Source organism: Haliotis cracherodii, unplaced genomic scaffold (genome assembly GCF_022045235.1).
Source record: "Haliotis cracherodii isolate W230 unplaced genomic scaffold, xgHalCrac1.p SCAF_4, whole genome shotgun sequence".
NCBI classification, from domain to species: domain Eukaryota; kingdom Metazoa; phylum Mollusca; class Gastropoda; order Lepetellida; family Haliotidae; genus Haliotis; species Haliotis cracherodii.
In genome coordinates, this window is record NW_027266297.1 from 13,598,803 (window position 1) to 13,622,791 (window position 23,989).

The 23,989-nt window shown below is 39.4% G+C and overlaps 1 protein-coding gene across 1 annotated transcript in view; it reads right to left on the reverse strand.

The window, feature by feature from the left end:
* Positions 1–5,924: 5,924 nt before the first annotated feature.
* The window catches only part of LOC139479066 (probable lysosomal cobalamin transporter), a 28,167-nt gene continuing 10,102 nt past the window's right edge, over positions 5,925–23,989 (reverse strand). The window contains exons 7-15 of the mRNA XM_071261819.1: positions 23,865–23,938; positions 22,706–22,840; positions 18,308–18,516; positions 12,811–12,913; positions 12,599–12,703; positions 12,073–12,213; positions 10,590–10,656; positions 10,075–10,178; positions 5,925–9,051 (exon numbers count right to left, since the gene is read on the reverse strand). Coding sequence (XP_071117920.1) covers positions 8,935–9,051; positions 10,075–10,178; positions 10,590–10,656; positions 12,073–12,213; positions 12,599–12,703; positions 12,811–12,913; positions 18,308–18,516; positions 22,706–22,840; positions 23,865–23,938 — 1,055 coding nt within the window. The 3' untranslated portion in view covers positions 5,925–8,934. The remainder of the gene's footprint in view (positions 9,052–10,074; positions 10,179–10,589; positions 10,657–12,072; positions 12,214–12,598; positions 12,704–12,810; positions 12,914–18,307; positions 18,517–22,705; positions 22,841–23,864; positions 23,939–23,989) is intronic.

Consider the following 23,989-nt stretch of genomic DNA (forward strand, 5'->3'; position numbering starts at 1 on the left):
CCATTATAATCAACCCATAGTTCACAAATCTAGCCGACATGGCATATACCATTAAAGGTTCAAATCTAGCCGACATGGCACGTCAGTTTACACCTAATCCCGGCCTTGGAACTGACCACTTTGTCTTCATCTAGCTTGAAGAGAAATAGCCAAGCTACAATTGGGTAACATCAGCCTTTGCTTGGCCGAGAGCTTACCAGGGCTTGCATATAGACAATGTGAAGGTGTGTAATTGGTCAGTGTTAATCACTGGCAATCTCTACACAAGCAACATAACATATAAAAAAGGTTTGAATATATACACATGCACAAAAGTTAAGCGCCACCCACCATATGTGTGAGCTGTTACTTTTGGCACTTAATGATGACTATTATAACGAGATGTACGATTGTTATAAGCCGTATATGTAAACCTCATGTGATGCAAAAGTTGTCCCAAAGCAAGTTTATCTTTTGTTCTAAAAGAATATGAGCAGAAAGGAGTTTTACCGACGACCAGAAATTGAAGGACTAGAAAACATTGAAAAACTTTTTTTGTTATGTAACTGTCATGTTATCAGCAGACCATATCAGGTGTCACATAGACACCCTAGGGAGTGCAGAGTCTATTGCAAGACAGAAACGTCAGTAACCTGTGTATGATCCACGGACATTGACATTGACATTACAAGTCGTTGAATGCTTCTCTGAGGCAAACGGATCCATTCTTCATGAAATGCGGCTTCAAGTCCAGCGAGATTTTGAACTGGGGGATCACGATGTCTGATTTTCCGGCCAAGAATGTCCCAGAGATGCTCAATCGGAATAAGATCTGGACTACAGGCCGGTCAAGAAAGAGTGGCAATAGCTTCTTGACGCAAATAAGCCAAAACTGCACGAGATTTGAGTGGTCTAGCATTGTCGTCCATGTAAACAGGTTTTGTCTGAATGGTTGTCAAAATGAGGGACTACCACTGGACGAAAAAAGGCATCTTGGTATTGTTGGCCATTCAGGTTTCCACGAATTGTCACCAGCGGAAGTTTGCAGCCGAAGGAAACACAACCCCATATCATGACAGACCCCCGCCACATGCTAAGGTCTTCTGGATGTTCCTTGGTGCAAAACGAGTGTTACGTTGCCTCCAAACACGTATTCGACCATCAACAGTTCGTAGCAGCATTCGACACTCGTCAGACCAATGGATCCTTTTCCAGTTTGTCAAGTTCCATCGACTACGGGCACGACACCATATCAGACGATTCCGCATGTGCCTCTCAGTCAGTTGAGGACGTTTTACTGGTCTTCTGGCGTTATAACCAGCCGCTCTGAGGCGACTCCACTGATGGGTAATCCACTGCAGTCTAAAATCTGTTTAAGTGGCAAATGGATTTCGTCTGACTTTCCTGAAAAGACGTCTATCCTCTCTGTTAGAGGTCTTTCTTGGCCTACCAGACCTATGCCTTTCATTGACATGATTGGTTTGACCATGTTTGACAATCAAACGAGTGATAACACTGTGATGACGACCCATTTGTCTTGCCATGGCCCTGCATGAAATGCCAGCATTTTTCATGCCTATCACTTGCCATCTTTCAGCTTTCGTTAACTTTCTCCTCACCACGGCTGTTTTTCAAGCTCTATTGGAAGGGGAATCTCACACAGGAGCAAAATGCAACCACGTGTCTGAAACTTGAATTTTACTATTTATAGGGAAGGGGAACTGCAGCAACACGTAAAGCACGCTTTCCTTGTGGTATCTGGACAAATTTGGGTTCATGAAACTATGGAAGCCTCATTCAGTCATACATCATCATATTTCGTATTTCTGATTCCCACACGTGAAATCAAGAGACTATGAATATGGTGGCGCTTAACTTTTGTGCATGTGTATACATTTCATGAAAAGTAAATATCCATATATAATGTCTCATAACAGTATATATTGCATAGCTTGATGAGATGGGTTTAAAACCGCTTCGACATTTCAGTTAAATCAACGTGAGTCATCTCCACGTATGAGAATACGTATATATTTGGTAGTGTTAACGGCACCTCTATTTCTATTTTCTACTTTTTATAACTTACCATGTGACACTAAAAATACCAACAGTCAGTGAGAGCATCCTCCGGATGTTTGTCAGTTACTTCTATAAATGAACCATTACAGAAGTGCTGATAGACCTAGACCTTGCCTCCAATGGCTGCTTTGGCTTTGACCAGCCCCGTCGTAACTGGCAAACAAGTCAAATTGGTCAAAACTCTGTCTCGCCGTCCATGTTTGTGTGTTTGTTTGATGTTTAACGCCGCACTCAGCAATATTCCAGTTATATGACGGCGGTCTGTAAATAATCGAGTCTGGATTAGACAATCCAGTGATCGACATCATGAGCATCGATCCACGCAATTTGGATACGATGACGTGCCTGAACACTTGACTCCGTTAGTCACCTCTCACGACAAGCTACCGTCCGGGGACAGTTTGGGCCAGCTGAAACTTGTTCCCGTTTTCTCTAATGTAAAAAGGGGTAGGATGGTGAAACATCGCCTGTACCATCCCCTCTAAATGTTGCTGGAACCATTTCTTTTAATAGTTTGTTTCCATGGCAATCATATTCGAAAACCCACTTTTGCCTTTTTCCCCCTAAAGTATGCAGATTGTTTTCATGAACCATTGTGGCAGGCTAGTTGTTTGTTTGTTGTTGTTTAATCATATTCCCGAAACAAAGGAGTTAACTGACTATAAAAAATCCAAACTTGGCTTTTACAGTTTACTACCTGGCATCGGGAAGATGTTGTTTAACGCCGCACTCAGCAATATTCCAGGTATATCGAGTATGGGCCAGACAAGCCAGTCGATACGATACAATGACATGCACCAAACCAAGTCACCGAGCCTGACCACCTCATCTTGTTAGTCGCCTCTTACGACAAGCATGGATCCCTGAGGTCAGTTCCATTACCTGGATCTTGACGGATCGGCAGGCTAGTGTGCCGTGGTTCTAAGACATGTATTCTGCTCTTAATATTGCACAAACTTTGATTGTTCTTGCACATGACAGAATTTTCACTTCGGTGACAACATGTACGCTGTAAAGGTTGAATCAAGATCAAACATTCATAGTATCAAAAAATATAGGAAATATGTTAGACCCCACAACTAACTACGCCTTTGTCATATTTTAAAACATTTTTGAAAAACGATGGACGATTAAAAGCCATTCATCGGCTTCATTTTTTATGGCGGGTGTCAAAGATACCATATCTGAGATCACTCGTGCAAATTTTCAGCTTCACAGGCCTTGTCGTTTCAGAGAAGATTCGCAATGCAGTCCACCAGAAAAAAAACAACAGGTGTCCATTAAAATCAAGGGGTGAGGTGTGTCAAAGATTACAATATACCCAAAAGCGTAATATTATGTTATTCAGGAAACCACACACTTGCTGCACACATGTCATAATGATATATGCAGAAATGGCGGAGTAACGACCAGAAATTACACGGCGGCCATGTTTAAAATCTAATCGGGCTTATGTGAGAAAATGTATGGAGACGCCATAACTGGATCATTCATACAAAACCTCAATCCCATAGGATTGTAGTTTCAGAGATGTCGAAAATGGACGGACAGAAAGGACAAGCGGACGACGCGATGCAAGTGAAAGTTCATATTTTGGTGTCAAGGAATATTTTGTTTGTTTGTTTGTTTGTTGTTTAACACCGCACTCAGCAATATTCCAGCTATATGACGGCGGTCTGTAAATAATCGAGTCTGGACCAGACAACCCAGTGATTGACAACATGAACATAGATCCACGCAATTGGGATTGATGACATGCATCATGACATGCATCAACTAAGTCAGCGAGCCTGACCCCTAGACCCCGTTAGTCGCCTCTTACGACAAGCATAGTCGCCTTTTGCGGCAAGTATGGATTGCTGAAGACCTATTCTAGCCCGGATCTTCACGGGCCTGTCAAGGAAGAGGCGTGAGTGGATGACTATGCTTCATGGTAGCCTTTTCTGGTCTAGATCTATATGATGTGATAAGCTTCACGTGCAAAGGAAAACTGCAAAATCAATACACATGATAATATTAGCAATTGTTAACGCTGCAATTAGAAATATTAGCAAACTCATGACTGAATGACTGTAAGGCTAATTATTCTTGAGCTAAAGCCTTCTTAGTAGCTGTTAAGAAATACAGATGGGAAAAAATAAGGTGACTCTTGAATTTGGAGAGAAAATCAGTTTACCACCGAGAAGAACGAGGCTGACCACAATGATACTTGTGTCACAATACTGAATGTTAGTAACGTGTGTGACCCACAAGACTTTGGACAACAGCCTGGCACAATCTGGGAATGGTCCGTTTGAGGTTCCAGATGGTAGCTCTTGGAATGCGGCATGCGGCAGATTTAGAGGCTATTGAAATCAGCCAGTGGCCCGCCCTGCAGGGCAAACGGTGCCACGGCTGGCCTCATCAAAGATACCACTGACCCAACCATCAAGGTGAATGGCATGGTCAGTCCTGTTGTTAAAGGTGATTCTGCCCGGTACAACCACCAATCCCCCACCATCTGTCATGCTGTTTGATGGTGCATGACCTGTAACGTTCATGGACCTGCCGCCAAACCCGAATCTGACCATCTGAATGGTCCAGAAGAAACCTGGACTCTTCTCTGAACATGGTTTCAACGGTCATTCTCATGCCTACCAAAGGACAAGTTTTAAAACCCGTCGATTTGAGGCGATTGCAGACCCTGAGGTCACTAAATCGGATGATTGTCCTTGCTCTGAACTCAGTGTTCACTTGTGAAGAGGAATTTTCAGCCTCTGGTGAGGTGAGGTGAAGGATTATTGCAAGATTATTACACTTATATAGCGACGTGCATGTACGTGTTTGTGTGTGTGTGTGTGTGTGTGGCTGCTTGTACTAGTCGGGACTGATGCCGATTTATAGTGCTAGCACACTGAGATACCATGCCGCAGTTTAACATGAATACCCCACTCAGACACAGTATACTGACTCCGAGCCGACCAGTCCTTGTTTTAGCCCCTTAATCCCGAGCGCCAGACAGGGTAACAACAAGTACCATCTTTAAACGTCATTTGGTATGACGCGGCTGGGGATCAAACCCCGGACCTTCCCCTCTCCGGGCGGACGCTCTACCATTAGACCACGGAGGCGGTCCGTAAACAATAAGCCTTATGTCGCGATTGTCAGGAGGGGTTGTTTCGAGCTTCGGTCCAATACCACATCTCATCACAGAGTTCCCAGTTCGCCTATGAAGGTTCCAAAGTCGTGACGCCACACTGAGAGACCTCTGACTGCTGCAGCCTGTCATATACATTGTCCAGACCTGATGCTACCAATTAACTGCCATTTGTGCTGAACTCATTTATTGTCTTGCCATGTTTCCACAACGATGTTTGACGTCGCACATGCGCTTTGTCTCCATGTTTACTGTCACCACACCCTTGACACATGATTTTCACGTGCATTAGTTTCATTGCTGCGTTTGGTCTCACTTATTACAGTGGTATTTCTGCAATCAGCCATCGTTAGTTGGGATGTTTTGTTTGTTTGTTTGTTGTTTAACGCCACACTCAAAAATATTCCAGCTATATGACAGCGGTCTGTAAATAACCGAGTCTGGACCAGACAATCCAGTGATTGATATCATGAGCATCGATCCACGCAATTGGGATCGATGACATGCATCAACCAAGTCAGCAAGTCAGTCAGTCGCCTCTTAAGACAAACACAGTCGCCTTTTACAGCAAGCATGGGTTGCTACCCCCGAATCTTCACTGGGCAGTTGGGATGTTTCCACATGGATGGCTTGATGAAATATGCATTACCAGATTTAGTGGTTGCTTTTACAAACGACTAGGGAATGAATTGGCATGGACTTTCTAATGAACAAAACAGTGTTGGTCATATTTGTGGTGGCATGTTTATTTCAAATCATCAATGAATATGAAATATACACTACAAAAAGCAATAAGCAATCATGGCCCCTAATTATTGCTGCTCGAGTTTGTTGTGATAAGTGCCGGTGTTTGAGCCACTCAGTTTCCTTAAAGGCAGGGCTAATGTTTTTTGTGTAATACTGTCAAACCTATCCACAATTTTGTGAAAGTAAAACAAATATTTAATAAAATGATGTTTGATTGAAGTAAAAGCTATTTCAACATTTTGTGCTCTTATATTTCAAACACTTTTTTGGGAAATTATTCTCAAATCAACTCTGATAACATATTTTTGTATTTTGCCTTTGGGTACATTGACCAAGAAAATTTTATAAAACAAAAAATTTAGTTTGGCCTGGCTTAATGTGTTTATATCACAGCAATAACACAAACCCAGAAAAATGAAAAAGAATCCATGGTCCAAATACGATTGAGCTGACAAGCCTCAAATCATTACTACTCAAAAGAACACCTGATTCGTTCATATTAGTACAGTTAATCTGCCATACATGAGTGAGTGAGTGAGTGAGAATGGTTTTCGTCGCTTTCGGGGACACCAGAAATGGGCCTCACACATTGTACCCATGTCGGGTATCGAAACTGGGTCTTTGGCGTGACGAGCGAACGCTTTAACCTCTCGGTGAATGAAAGAATCAGGAGTTCCTTAACTTGTTTTGAGTAGTACATAACCATAGACAAACTTCAGGGTATAACCTGCAATATTTCTTGCTATGTACAACTGCTCTACAAAATGTTGCTGACAAGGCTCAAGTGACATTTACCTTACACAACAAACATGATCAATGAAGCTCAGTTCATTGCAAATGGTCTTGTTAGAGCTGTATGACACATGTATATATATTTGACACATGTAATGTATTAGTAATCATTTATTTGTGATAAAAAACATATAAATAAGGACATATTTACATTATCAAATAATACTCCAGATTTGAATACATAAATATTTATCCTTAAGTCTGAATTTTGTGGTACATGTTTTCAGCATATTTCAGAAAAAGGTTGCTGGAACAGGTCATTAAGAGCATTGATATGTACTAGTTGGTTTCAATCACTGTCAGTTTTGTTTGTGAAAATGAAATACTGTAAATCGTGAAATTAATGCGTCTCCAAAAGAATGTGAACGCTGGCCCTGGCCCCCAAAATGCGACTAAATATGAACACCCCCCTCCTCTCAAGCATCAGTGGATATGTTATCTAAATAAAATGTCCTCTGTCAGGACATGCATGCGCGCTGGCTCATGTCGGCCTGTGACTCAGTCGCAAAGAACAAAGACAGTGTGTTGCGTGGGTGGTGTCTGTCTGGACTTGGTGTCTGTCTGGAGGTGTGATCAGTGATGTCGTAAGTGAGAAGAACTCTTGTCTTGACCCCAGTAGTGACAATTCACAGAATGTAATTAGTGTCTGAATGACATTGTTTATATACTTGTTACAAGTGCTGCTCATTAGACAGTGATGTGGAATACATAGTTGTTTGTTTCCAGCGTATGTCTATGTTGGTATTTCTGCTATCCAAAATGTCTTATTGTTGATATAAATGCGATGTTTAATAATGCGAGCCAAGACCACTCGCATTGTTCGCATTTAATTCACGCTCGCGTTAATTTCAAGATTTAAAGTATATGTACTTCCCACAATAATACAAAAATGTTTTCAAAGGAATAAACTTTGTACATGTGCTTCACAAACATTCCACAGTAAGCACATGGTAATAGCACAAAGATGGGGACCAGCAAGTCCTTAAAACACTTTTTTTCAAGCACATGATCTTAAACGAGGAAAAATAATCATGTTTAGCCCATGAAATTATAGTGAATGCTTAGCAGGTTAATCCATGTGGCAAATGTAAACTTTGAGATAAAGGTACAAGATTCTATATTAAAGTTTGGACCAAGTCCAAGGTTTGAGATGCGCTTTGTATTCTTATCTCGAATTTGAGTTAAGCTGTCAAGTTTATATACCCATTTATATAGTGAGGCGGTTAGGGCTGGAGAATAGGTTCAAAACATCGCTGCAATCGAGATAAAATATTTTGCGATAATGGTGTTTGACTGTATTCCACATTATGTACAATATCACTATCAATATTTATATACATGGACAAACAAATTTACACATTTACAAATTACACTTTCTCATAAAGAGAGTATTGTTTGTTTATTTGATGCTTATACACACTCAGCAATATTCCAGCTATGAGACGACAGTCTGTAAATAGTTCAATCTGGACCAGACAATCCAGTGTTTGACATCAAAAGCATCGATCTATAGAATTGAGATAAGATGAAATGCATCAACCAAGTCAGTGTGTCTGACCATCCTATCCAGTTGTCGCCTTTTACAAGAATCCTGTGTTGCCGAAGACCAACATTCAGTGAGTAATGAACATATGAGTTGAACAAGTTTTACGCATGCAACACAGAAAAAAACGGATTCCAAAATACCAATAACAGGAATTCTTTAAGCTTAAATAAGTGAGTTACAATTGAATAAAGCTATGGAATTGTTTCAGCCATGCAATCTCTTAAACTGAAACACCAATGACAAAGCAAACATCTAATAAATAAGGTAACCATCTGATAGTCATTTACATGTGATAAAAGATCGTAACTATCTTTACGTATTAATCATTTGGAGTTATGAATTACATCAAATCAAATTAATGAGATAAAAGAAGAAATCAAAATAGAAGTAAATTTACAGAAAATAAATACACACCAGAATTCCAGTTTGTTCTTGTGCTCATGTTCTTTTTGCAGAAAGGAAACATTACCTAAATGTTTTCCTTGAATATTTCTTTCATCACTTTGAGAAACTGATTTAATACTAAACATATGCAGTGATACAGGTCCCAAACTGTGTACCTTTCTTTTAAAAAATATGCCTGCTGCATATTTAAGATGTAATTTTTATTCACATCAGATGTAGCTAATTGTGACATAGTCCAAAGGCATTGTGTCTAGCCGCGAAGAAGGTCTTCATCGTCACTCTCATCAAAGTCATCCTCGTCAATTTCCCCATCAATTGACGACTTTCTTTTCTTTATCACAGCAATTATGAACCCAAGGACATATATCTGGATAAAGATAAAACAATCATTGCAGATTCATATATTTCTCGCATGGTCATTGAACAGTGCATTTTCTAGGATTCAAAACTGAGTACCCTTGTCAGATAAATTGGGATTATTGGGTTATTTTGTTCTAAATTGGAACTTTTTTAGTACTATTTTAACAATGTATTTTAACATTGCATCGATTGCACCACTGTAATGCAAACATGGCACAAAATAAGTATCGTGATTGTATTGTTTTGTCGTACACAAACTCCACAAGAGCAACAACAACACGTCTTGTCTGGACTTAATATAATCAGGGGTCTAGAGGTGCAGCGCAGACACAATGATGTCATCAGCTTGAGTCATGTGACTTGATAGTACGTAAACACAACAGCGATATGCATCGCTATGTGAGATAGACACGTGATGACATCCAGTTGCATACACATATTCTGCAACGCTTTGATATTTTGTCATTTTTGGCAAAACGGCCAAAAAAATCAACTTAAGTTGTTCTGGATACTCAGGCATGAGATGATCAAACATCACATGTCGTCATATGGTTTTGAACCTCATTTGATGTGTTTGGAGACAAGCACAAAAACATATCTTTTCTGACTTTGAGTTCAAGTTGATTATGCATTTTCATTGTGTTTCAACAGTGTTTAAAATTCTGCAATGTTTCAGTCAGACAACAATTGCAATGTTACCAGACCAGATAAAATGTTGCCAGTCCAGAATTTTCTAGATTAACGAACAAAAGTAACAAAAGGGTTAACATAAGAATCGTATGAGACCAGAAACTTGACATCAACATAAGTGGAAGTGACTAAATAATGTGCTTAATGTTTACAGTTAATTTAACCTTTACATTGAATTAAAACTAGAATGCTTAGGTAACCAAGTGAAAACTATAGTACCTCGACCATTGTGTGTGCAACTTTTCAAATTAGACCGTCTGGGACAGTCAGGTAGGCGCTACTTTAAACTCTTGTTTCAGTATAGTTACTGTGCATTGCGCACTGCTCTGTGTATACTGACCCCAAGGAAGACCCAGGTGCCCCAGTAGTAGGCTGCGCCAAAGAACCACATCTTGTAGAAGAACCGCGTCAGAAGCAGCGCCATCCTTGTCACCACACAGTCCTCTGAAGAACCACAAGCACATGCTGTCATGTTACAACTCTCTGAATCGAAGGTGACAGAATCATTCTCTAGATTTTTATGCTTGTTGAAAGAGGCAAATAGAAAGGGGATTTGATGGTCAAAATATCTGAATATTACTATGAGGGTGAGGGTGAAGTCAAAGTCTAAACTGCAACCTGAGCAAATGTACATTGTTGCTCACACTATCTACTACTTGTTTGTCACACGCTCTTTCTATGAGCCATCGTCAGCATCATACCCTTGCTCATAGGTTTCACATAAAGGGGTAAACGTCTTAAGACCTGCATCACTTTTCGGGCTTTCCTCCCACATCAAGCTGACACGATGTGATACAACTGGAATACTGTATAAACAAAAGTCACTCACTCATCCCTATCAGCCATCACACTCACCTGCCACCTCCGTTGTGCACTGATGCAATGGAGCAGATGTCGTGTTTGATGCTCCAGTCATGTTGCCCTTTAAACAGAAAGCAGTATTAATAAGTCTATTCAAACATGAATGCACCATTACACACTTTACACCCCCTCAAATATTAATCATTGAAACTATCTTACTCCAAGAAAGCTGGTTGTTACAAGAACGTATCACTCATTGTCTTCAGCCTAGGGGATGGTAAGAATGCAGGAGGCCAACTCCTAAACCAGAGGTGACACCATGCCTTCTCTTAAGCTCTGACTGGGCTAAATCTTTTAAGGACATCCTCTGGATGTTACGTCAACTATAATATCCATGCTTGGTTGGTTGGTTTCTTGTTTAACGCCGTGTGATTAATGTCGTGAGCATTGATCCACACAAATGGGACCAATGACAGGCATCAACCAAGTCAGCGAGCCTGACCACCCGATCCCATTAGTCGCCTCTTACGACAAGCATAGTCGCCTCTTACGACAAGCATAGTCGCCTCTTACGACAAGCATAGTCGCCTTTTACGACAAGCATGGGTTGCTGAAGACCTATTCTACCTGAGATCTTCACGGGTCTAATATCCATGCAATTTAACTGTGTATAAACTGTTCTTAAGATAATTTAGTATTGAAATAATTAGAAAAAAGAGTGGAACAGTGGAATAGCTATTGTAACAGAATTGTGATAGTAAGATGAGTACCTTTTGTTTCTCATAATACAGAATACTCGCATTATTCAACATTACAGAACAGAGGTTGTCAGGTATTATTGCTTTATGTAATTCATGAGTCATTCTAAATTATTATTTGTTTGTTTGTTTTTTAACACTGCATTCAGCAATATTCCTGCTATATCCTGTAAATCATCAAGTATGGACCAGATAATCCAGTGATAGATATTGTGAGCATTGATCCACACTGTCAGGGTACGAGGACACACAATCAACCAAGTCACTGAGCCTGACCACCAGGGCCCATCTCCTCAAAGCGATCTTAGCACTAAGGTGATCGTAAGTCCCATACTTTAACATAGGTTTACGATCATCGTAGCGCTAAGATTGCTTTGAGGAACAGGGCCCAGGTCCATTTGGTAGCCTCTTATGATCAGGATAGGTTGCTGTGGACCATTCTAACCAGGAATCCCCACAGGGATCTGAATGATTACTCACATGTCTGTTAGATAAGGTATCTTTTGATACAAACAAATGGAAAAGTTAATGACTGAAAGGTGAGGTGAGGTGAACTAGGGTTTAAAGTCGCACTCAAGATTTGTTCAATGCTGCACTTAACATTATTTCAGCTACATTAAAAGCTGTCGAGACTGGATCAGAATTTATTTTTTCATATCATGAGTAACGATACATCCAATCAACACTGACAAGCACAGGTTACTGTGAACCAATTCAATTCCAGGGTGGACTTCTCTAATGGAGAATCTCACCGTGTGAGTAACAAAAAACGGACTCACATATTTCTGGCTGCCAAAGGTGGAGTATTGTGGCGTGAGTTCGTACACGATGATGTTGATGGCCAACACGATGAACATCAGTATCATGCACAGCATCAGCAGCCCCTGGGGGCGTGTGCGACGGGGACGGATCTTGTACATCTGATACACCAAGACATGCTCGATTATTGGCAACACCTTAGGAATGTGTAGTTCAGGTACAGTTTGACCCTCATAAGGCCAATATAATTTCTTGTCTTAATCACCCTTTTGCTAAACATACCAAAAAAACATGAGGCAAATACGCAATGTTATATCTTTCTCCACATATTTACATTTTGCTTCCAATTAAAAGAATTTGTTTCTTTTGAGACACAAACATATCTACTTCAATAAAAGGGAATCAACTCACATTACATTTAAAGATAGATGCTCTTTACTTCAGCTCTATAGTAATTCAGTCTTAAATAAACTACTGTAATTTAATGGCGCTGCTTCTGAGTGATCTTTCTTCACATATAGGGAATATGAAGGAGGAAATGCTGACCCTGATCCACAGGAACCAGACGCCGATGTTGCGGATGCCGGACATGGAGCAGAAGACGAAGTACATGATGATGCCAGACATCAAGATGTAGTCCAGAGGGAACACCTGCAGAATAACAACAGCTAGTGTTGGTGACGTCATCTATCACGGACGTATTGATGCTTAAGGTAACTGGAATTCTAAGGTCTGAAGTCTGACTGTGAAGTACGTACCATCTGACAGAAGACCAGCACGATGTCTATGGGGTTAGGCAGCTTCCTCTGAGCCAGGGCGTAACCGATCTTGTACCCTTTACTGTGCATAGCTTTGTCAATACTGTAAAGAACATTGGTCATTGATTAATACATATGTGCCCCTTACGAAATAGCACCAAGCACCAAGGCATTGCTGCTCACCAGGTACAATCAAACTGAGCTGAATGCTGTGCATAGTGAAAGTTGTAGCCAACAAATAAGAGGTGATGTGATTTGAAATAGGTTAAATATCACATTCAAGATTACGGCACTTAAATAGTGACATACATGCACTTGTGTGTGGCTGCTTGTACTAGTCCGGACGGTTTAATAGAGCTAGCCCACTGAGACACCATGCTGCAGTTAAACATGAATACCCCACTCGGACACATTATCTGATTCCAACCAATCCTTGTTTTATGCCTATATCACTGAGTGCCAGGCAGGGTAACAATTACAATCTTTTAACGTCTGTGGGTAAGACACAGTGTGAGTAACACTTGTGTCTATTATGAATAAAGCATGTGTCCATTACGAGTAAAACTTGTGTCCATTACGAGTAAAACTTGTGTCTATTATGAGTAACACTTGTGTCTATTATGAATAAAGCATGTGTCCATTACGAGTAAAACTTGTGTCCATTACGAGTAAAACTTGTGTCTATTATGAGTAACACTTGTGTCTATTATGAATAAAGCATGTGTCCATTACGAGTAACACTTGTGTCCATTATGAGTAACACTTGTATCTATTATGAATAAACCTTGTTTCCATTATGAGTAACACTTGTGTCCATTATGAGTACCACTTGTGTCCATTATGAGTAACACTTGTATCTATTATGAATAAAGCATGTGTCCATTATGAGTAACACTTGTATCTATTATGAATAAAGCATGTGTCCATTATGAGTACCACTTGTGTCCATTATGAGTAACACTTGTATCTATTATGAATAAAGCATGTGTCCATTATGAGTAACACTTGTATCTATTATGAATAAAGCATGTGTCCATTATGAGTAACACTTGTATCTATTATGAATAAAGCATGTGTCCATTATGAGTACCACTTGTATCTATTATGAATAAAGCATGTGTCCATTATGAGTAACACTTGTATCTATTATGAATAAACCTTGTTTCCATTATGAGTAACACTTGTGTCCATTATGAGTAACACTTGTGTCTATTATGAATAAAGCATGTGTCCATTATGAGTACCACTTGTATCTATTATGAATAAAGCATGTGTGCATTATGAGTAACACTTGTATCTATTATGAATAAAGCATGTGTCCATTATGAGTACCACTTGTGTCCATTATGAGTAACACTTGTATCTATTATGAATAAAGCATGTGTCCATTATGAGTACCACTTGTGTCCATTATGAGTAACACTTGTATCTATTATGAATAAAGCATGTGTCCATTATGAGTAACACTTGTATCTATTATGAATAAAGCATGTGTCCATTTTGAGTAACACTTGTGTCTATTATGCGTAACACTTGTATCTATTATGAATAAAGCATGTGTCCATTATGAGTAACACTTGTATCTATTATGAATAAACCTTGTTTCCATTATGAGTAACACTTGTGTCCATTATGAGTACCACTTGTGTCCATTATGAGTACCACTTGTATCTATTATGAATAAACCTTGTTTCCATTATGAGTAACACTTGTGTCCATTATGAGTACCACTTGTGTCCATTATGAGTACCACTTGTATCTATTATGAATAAAGCATGTGTCCATTATGAGTACCACTTGTATCTATTATGAATAAAGCATGTGTGCATTATGAGTAACACTTGTATCTATTATGAATAAAGCATGTGTCCATTATGAGTAACACTTGTGTCCATTATGAGTAACACTTGTATCTATTATGAATAAAGCATGTGTCCATTATGAGTACCACTTGTGTCCATTATGAGTAACACTTGTATCTATTATGAATAAAGCATGTGTCCATTATGAGTAACACTTGTATCTATTATGCGTAACACTTGTATCTATTATGAATAAAGCATGTGTCCATTTTGAGTAACACTTGTGTCTATTATGCGTAACACTTGTATCTATTATGAATAAAGCATGTGTCCATTATGAGTAACACTTGTATCTATTATGAATAAACCTTGTTTCCATTATGAGTAACACTTGTGTCCATTATGAGTAACACTTGTGTCCATTATGAGTAACACTTGTATCTATTATGAATAAACCTTGTTTCCATTATGAGTAACACTTGTATCTATTATGAGTAACACTTGTATCTATTATGAATAAACCTTGTTTCCATTATGAGTAACACTTGTATCTATTATGAGTAACACTTGTATCTATTATGAATAAACCTTGTTTCCATTATGAGTAACACTTGTATCTATTATGAGTAACACTTGTATCTATTATGAATAAACCTTGTTTCCATTATGAGTAACACTTGTGTCCATTATGAGTAACACTTGTGTCCATTATGAGTAACACTTGTATCTATTATGAATAAACCTTGTTTCCATTATGAGTAACACTTGTGTCTATTATGAGTAACACTTGTATCTATTATGAATAAACCTTGTTTCCATTATGAGTAACACTTGTGTCCATTATGAGTAACACTTGTGTCTATTATGAATAAACCTTGTTTCCATTATGAGTAACACTTGTGTCCATTATGAGTAACACTTGTATCTATTATGAATAAACCTTGTTTCCATTATGAGTAACACTTGTGTCCATTATGAGTAACACTTGTATCTATTATGAGTAACACTTGTATCTATTATGAATAAACCTTGTTTCCATTATGAGTAACACTTGTGTCCATTATGAGTAACACTTGTATCTATTATGAATAAACCTTGTTTCCATTATGAGTAACACTTGTGTCCATTATGAGTAACACTTGTGTCCATTATGAGTAACACTTGTGTCCATTATGAGTACCACTTGTGTCCATTATGAGTAACACTTGTATCTATTATGAATAAAGCATGTGTCCATTATGAGTAACACTTGTATCTATTATGAATAAAGCATGTGTCCATTTTGAGTAACACTTGTGTCTATTATGAATAAACCTTGTTTCCATTATGAGTAACACTTGTGTCCATTATGAGTAACACTTGTGTCCATTATGAGTAACACTTGTGTCCATTATGAGTACCACTTGTGTCCATTATGAGTAACACTTGTATCTATTATGCGTAACACTTGTATCTATTATGAATAAAGCATGTGTCCATTTTGAGTAACACTTGTGTCTATTATGCGTAACACTTGTATCTATTATGAATAAAGCATGTGTCCATTATGAGTAACACTTGTATCTATTATGAATAAACCTTGTTTCCATTATGAGTAACACTTGTGTCCATTATGAGTAACACTTGTGTCCATTATGAGTAACACTTGTATCTATTATGAATAAACCTTGTTTCCATTATGAGTAACACTTGTGTCCATTATGAGTAACACTTGTATCTATTATGAATAAACCTTGTTTCCATTATGAGTAACACTTGTGTCCATTATGAGTAACACTTGTATCTATTATGAATAAACCTTGTTTCCATTATAAGTAACACTTGTGTCCATTATGAGTAACACTTGTGTCCATTATGAGTAACACTTGTGTCCATTATGAGTACCACTTGTGTCCATTATGAGTAACACTTGTATCTATTATGAATAAAGCATGTGTCCATTATGAGTAACACTTGTATCTATTATGAATAAAGCATGTGTCCATTTTGAGTAACACTTGTGTCTATTATGAATAAACCTTGTTTCCATTATGAGTAACACTTGTGTCCATTATGAGTAACACTTGTGTCCATTATGAGTACCACTTGTGTCCATTATGAGTAACACTTGTATCTATTATGAATAAAGCATGTGTCCATTTTGAGTAACACTTGTGTCTATTATGAATAAACCTTGTTTCCATTATGAGTAACACTTGTGTCCATTATGAGTAACACTTGTATCTATTATGAATAAACCTTGTTTCCATTATGAGTAACACTTGTGTCCATTATGAGTAACACTTGTTTCCATTATGAGTAACACTTGTGTCCATTATGAGTAACACTTGTGTCCATTATGAGTAACACTTGTGTCTATTATGAGTAACACTTGTATCTATTATGAATAAAGCATGTGTCCATTATGAGTAACACTTGTATCTATTATGAATAAAGCATGTGTCCATTATGAGTAACACTTGTGTCTATTATGCGTAACACTTGTATCTATTATGAATAAAGCATGTGTCCATTATGAGTAACACTTGTATCTATTATGAATAAAGCATGTGTCCATTATGAGTAACACTTGTGTCTATTATGCGTAACACTTGTATCTATTATGAATAAAGCATGTGTCCATTATGAGTAACACTTGTATCTATTATGAGTAACACTTGTATCTATTATGAATAAACCTTGTTTCCATTATGAGTAACACTTGTGTCCATTATGAGTACCACTTGTATCTATTATGAATAAACCTTGTTTCCATTATGAGTAACACTTGTGTCCATTATGAGTAACACTTGTTTCCATTATGAGTAACACTTGTGTCCATTATGAGTAACACTTGTGTCTATTATGAGTAACACTTGTATCTATTATGAATAAAGCATGTGTCCATTATGAGTAACACTTGTATCTATTATGAATAAAGCATGTGTCCATTATGAGTAACACTTGTGTCTATTATGCGTAACACTTGTATCTATTATGAATAAAGCATGTGTCCATTATGAGTAACACTTGTATCTATTATGAATAAAGCATGTGTCCATTATGAGTAACACTTGTGTCTATTATGCGTAACACTTGTATCTATTATGAATAAAGCATGTGTCCATTATGAGTAACACTTGTATCTATTATGAATAAAGCATGTGTGCATTATGAGTAACACTTGTGTCTATTATGCGTAACACTTGTGTCCATTATGAATAAAGCATGTGTCCATTACGAGTAACACTTGTGTCTATTATGAATAAAGCATGTGTCCATTATGAGTAACACTTGTCTCCATTATGAGTAACACTTGTGTCCATTATGAATAAAGCATGTGTCCATTATGAGTAACACTTGTGTCTATTATGAATAAAGCATGTGTCCATTACGAGTAACACTTGTGTCTATTATGAATAAAGCATGTGTCCATTACGAGTAACACTTGTGTCTATTATGCGTAACACTTGTGTCTATTATAAATAAAGCATGTGTCCATTATGAGTAACACTTGTGTCTATTATGAATAAAGCATGTGTCCATTACGAGTAACACTTGTGTCTATTATGCGTAACACTTGTGTCTATTATAAATAAAGCATGTGTCCATTATGAGTAACACTTGTGTCTATTATGAATAAAGCATGTGTCCATTATGAGTAACACTTGTGTCTATTATGAATAAAGCATGTGTCCATTACGATTAAAACCTACTTGGTCAGCAAGAGTGAGATGAAGATGAGCAAGGCCACAAGGAGAAACAAAAAGCCAAAGAGCATCTCAAACGGACGTAGCACCAGCAGACATTTCCGTATACAGCTTCTATCATTGGCTTCCAGGTGGCGCAGCTGTCTTTCCATCAAACGATCCTGCTCATCAGTATTTTGTTGGTCACGGTTGCCAAACCTTTTGCGACTTGAATACTGGAACAAAATTTCATCCATAAATATTTTCCGCATGACACCCCTGGGACGGCCCTGAGACACATGGCTCAAGGTCATCCTGGAAACTGGTACTTACTGGTATTTGTTTGGTTATTGCTTACAGTGCACTCAGCAACATTTCAGTTATATAACAGTGGCCTGTAAATTGTAGAATCAGGACCAGACAATCAATCCAGTGATTGACACTGTGAGCAACGATCCACAACACACTATCAACCAAGTCACCATGCATGAGGTTTCTGGGTAATGTAGAATCTGAATAACAAGTACATGCAGAATTTTACCAGAAACAAAATGTGGAATCCTATCTTGATATTTTGACAAATTCTTGATTAAAAATTTGAAAACTGAACAAAAAAATATTCTGGAATGGCTAATAGATGGTCTAGATTGTATGGTTTCAGGCGTCAAACCCGTAACTATCGTTCGGTATGGTAAAGTTTTCGAGATTGCATGATTAGAAATCACATTCCGAATGTCACTTTCATAATCTAGTAAGCGACACACTTATAGGTCGGATGAAAGGTCATTCTGACGTGACCCCGAATGGTCTTCAGATCTTTGTTTTGCGGTAGCAAGACATAAAGTCTGATTTTAATGAGATTGTGCAATGATAAGACATCAATACGATTCTTGGAAATCAAGTGAAGAATACCATGTGCTGTCAGTATGGAACCCCTTGGACAAAGATTTCTGATTCCCCTGGACTTGTAAATAGATCGACCCAGGCAAATTTGTGTTTATGTCTTATTTGTCTGGACCATGTGGACCAACAGAATGACACAGTGCACAATAAGGGGATGTAATGACACACCTTGTCATGATGCAATGTATGTGATGATAGTAAGGTTGCACTATCAAGCATGCTAGAATACAGATTCTATTAAGTGTAAGGATGAGCCAGTTGGTTTCCTGTTAGAGTTTCTGAATGTGGTGCTCTTGCTATAACCTTGGACAGTACAAATACAGCTGTGTCACTGTGATTACCTTGTCCAGTACAAATACAGCTGTGTCACTGTGACTACCTTGGCCAGTACAAATACAGCTGTGTGGCTGTGATTACCTTGTCCAGTACAAATACAGCTGTGTGGCTGTGATTACCTTGTCCAGTACAAATACAGCTGTGTGGCTGTGATTACCTTGGCCAGTACAAATACAGCTGTGTCACTGTGATTACCTTGGCCAGTACAAATTCAGCTGTTTGGCTGTGATTACCTTGTCCAGTACAAATACAGCTGTGTCACTGTGATTACCTTGTCCAGCTATGTGGCTGTGATTACCTCGGCCACTACAAATACAGCTGTGTGGCTGTGATTACCTTGGCCAGTACAAATACAGCTATGTCACTGTGATTACCTTGTCCAGTACAAATACAGCTGTGTCACTGTGATTACCTTGTCCAGTACAAATACAGCTATGTGGCTGTGATTACTTCGGCCAGTACAAATACAGCTGTGTGGCTGTGATTACCTTGGCCAGTACAAATACAGCTATGTCACTGTGATTACCTTGTCCAGTACAAATACAGCTGTGTGGCTGTGATTACCTTGTCCAGTACAAATACAGCTATGTCACTGTGATTACCTCGGCCAGTACAAATACAGCTGTGTGGCTGTGATTACCTTGGCCAGTACAAATACAGCTATGTCACTGTGATTACCTTGTCCAGTACAAATACAGCTGTGTCACTGTGATTACCTTGTCCAGTACAAATACAGCTATGTGGCTGTGATTACCTCGGCCAGTACAAATACAGCTGTGTGGCTGTGATTACCTTGGCCAGTACAAATACAGCTGTGGCACTGTGATTACCTTGGCCAGTACAAATACAGCTGTGTGGCTGTGATTACCTTGGCCAGTACAAATACAGCTTTGTGGCTGTGATTACCTTGGCCAGTACAAATACAGCTTTGTGGCTGTGATTACCTTGGCCAGTACAAATACAGCTGTGTCACTGTGATTACCTTGGCCAGTACAAATACAGCTGTGTGGCTGTGATTACCTTGGCCGGTACAAATACAGCTGTGTCACTGTGACTACCTTGTCCAGTACAAATACAGCTGTGTGGCTGTGATTACCTTGGCCAGTACAAATACAGCTGTGTGGCTGTGATTACCTAGACCAGTACAAATACAGCTGTGTCACTGTGATTACCTTGGCCAGTACAAATACAGCTTTGTGGCTGTGATTACCTTGGCCAGTACAAATACAGTTGTGTGGCTGTGATTACCTTGGCCAGTACAAATACAGCTGTGTCACTGTGATTACCTTGTCCAGTACAAATACAGCTGTGTGGCTGTGATTACCTTGTCCAGTACAAATACAGCTGTGTGGCTGTGATTACCTTGGCCAGTACAAATACAGCTGTGTGGCTGTGATTACCTTGGCCAGTACAAATACAGCTGTGTCACTGTGATTACCTTGGCCAGTACAAATACAGCTGTGTGGCTGTGATTACCTCGGCCACTACAAATACAGCTGTGTGGCTGTGATTACCTTGGCCAGTACAAATACAGCTATGTGGCTGTGATTACCTTGTCCAGTACAAATACAGCTGTGTGGCTGTGATTACCTTGTCCAGTACAAATACAGCTGTGTGGCTGTGATTACCTTGTCCAGTACAAATACAGCTGTGTGGCTGTGATTACCTTGTCCAGTACAAATACAGCTGTGTCACTGTGATTACCTTGTCCAGTACAAATACAGCCATGTCGCTGTGATTACCTTGTCCAGTACAAATACAGCTGTGTGGCTGTGATTACCTTGGCCAGTACAAATACAGCTGTGTGGCTGTGATTACCTTGGCCACTACAAATACAGCTGTGTCACTGTGATTACCTTGGCCAGTACAAATACAGCTGTGTGGCTGTGATTACTTCGGCCAGTACAAATACAGCTGTGTGGCTGTGATTACCTTGGCCAGTACAAATACAGCTGTGTGGCTGTGATTACCTTGTCCAGTACAAATACAGCTGTGTCACTGTGATTACCTTGGCCAGTACAAATACAGCTGTGTGGCTGTGATTACCTTGGCCAGTACAAATACAGCTGTGTCGCTGTGATTACCTTGGCCAGTACAAATACAGCTGTGTGGCTGTGATTACCTCGGCCACTACAAATACAGCTGTGTCACTGTGATTACCTTGGCCAGTACAAATACAGCTGTGTGGCTGTGATTACCTTGGCCAATACAAATACAGCTTTGTGGCTGTGATTACCTTCGCCCGTACAAATACAGCTGTGTCACTGTGATTACCTTGGCCAGTACAAATACAGCTGTGTCACTGTGATTACCTTGGCCAGTACAAATACAGCTGTGTGGCTGTGATTACCTTGGCCAGTACAAATACAGCTGTGTGGCTGTGATTACCTTGGCCAGTACAAATACAGCTGTGTCACTGTGATTACCTTGTCCAGTACAAATACAGCTTTGTGGCTGTGATTACCTTGTCCAGTACAAATACAGCTGTGTGGCTGTGATTACCTTGGCCAATACAAATACAGCTGTGTGGCTGTGATTACCTTGTCCAGTACAAATACAGCTGTGTGGCTGTGATTACCTTGTCCAGTACAAATACAGTTGTGTCGCTGTGATTACCTTGGCCAGTACAAATACAGCTGTGTCGCTGTGATTACCTTGTCCAGTACAAATACAGCTGTGTCACTGTGATTACCTTGGCCAGTACAAATACAGCTATGTGGCTGTGATTACCTTGTCCAGTACAAATACAGCTGTGTCACTGTGATTACCTTGGCCAGTACAAATACAGCTGTGTAGCTGTGATTACCTTGTCCAGTAAAAATACAGCTGTGTGGCTGTGATTACCTTGGCCAGTACAAATACAGCTATGTGGCTGTGATTACCTTGTCCAGTACAAATACAGCTGTGTCACTGTGATTACCTTGGCCAGTACAAATACAGTTGTGTGGCTGTGATTACCTTGTCCAGTACAAATACAGCTGTGTGGCTGTGATTACCTTGGCCAGTACAAATACAGCTGTGTGGCTGTGATTACCTTGTCCAGTACAAATACAGCTGTGTGGCTGTGATTACCTTGTCCAGTACAAATACAGCTTTGTGGCTGTGATTACCTTGGCCAGTACAAATACAGCTGTGTCACTGTGATTACCTTGTCCAGTACAAATACAGCCATGTCGCTGTGTTTACCTTGTCCTTGATAGCCTGTCGTCTCTCTGCCCTCTCTACCCTTTCCTCTCTCTGACCACGCACTTCCATTTTTTCCTTCCTGGCGCTCAGACGGCCCTTGATGAGGTCAATAGGCAGGGCCGACATACCATACGCCTGAAAATTGGAAAAATACAAGTAAATTTAATTATCTCTGCATTTGCATCAGTTCAAAGAATCAAAATCTCTAGGACAAGTGCCCTCACAGAACATTTGAGACAACAAAATAAAGACCTTTATAAGCATGATAAGCGACAAAATGAAATATTTTCTCAGATTTGTTAAATGAGCATGAAGTCTTTAGAATAATGCATATCAGGTATCACTTTCACAAACGAAGTTTCAATCATATCAGTTTAAAATTTGGGTGGAGTATCTGGGATATGACCCATGATCAGCAAAGCCTGCCTCGACCAAGGGATGGAGCTCTGCACAGGGAACAGTAGCAAGGTTTTACCTGGACATACTAAAGTAGGGAACCAAGGGACACCTAATAATTAATTATAAGGGTCCTTGCAGGCAATATGAGGGTCCTGTAAAGTAATGAAATGGTGTCATGTACTGTATGTTTTCATAACTACTTTAGAGCCTGGAATGAAACAATGATCATGTGGACAGTGATCATGACTAATGGGTTAAATGACAGACACTATTAACTGCTCTTGATGTGCTGCAGGTACAATGAATATTATTGTGCATCTTTTGGGATGCAGTACATTATTTTTCTGATTCCATTCTCAACATTTCTGCATCGCTTAAAACCCTGCAGTAGCATGAAAGATCAAAAAGAAGCCAACTCTGCCTCTCTCAAACTATGGATATCTGGATACTATGTGCGTGTTTTTTGCTCTCCAGGGCTGCACTCAGCAATATTCCAGCTATATGACAGCGGCCATTAAATAATGAAGTCTGGACCAGACAATCCAGGGACTGATATTATGAGTAACAATCCATGTCATCAACAAGAATGGCATGACATCAACTGAGCCTGATCACCTGACCAATCCATAAAGTCACCTCTTATGACAAGCATTGACTGTTGTGCACCAATTCTACAAATGCCCCAAGGGAGCCAACAGGACATACATTTGATGGTTCTCATGACCTTGACTTAACAATCTTGTGATTTCTTTCCACATACCGTATACATGATGAAAGCCATCATCCCCAGCAGGCTCAGCACACTGATGACGAAGGACAGTGAATCTTCCATCCCTGTCAATACACACATTCCGATCACAGTGAGTCATGGAGTCAAGTCTACAC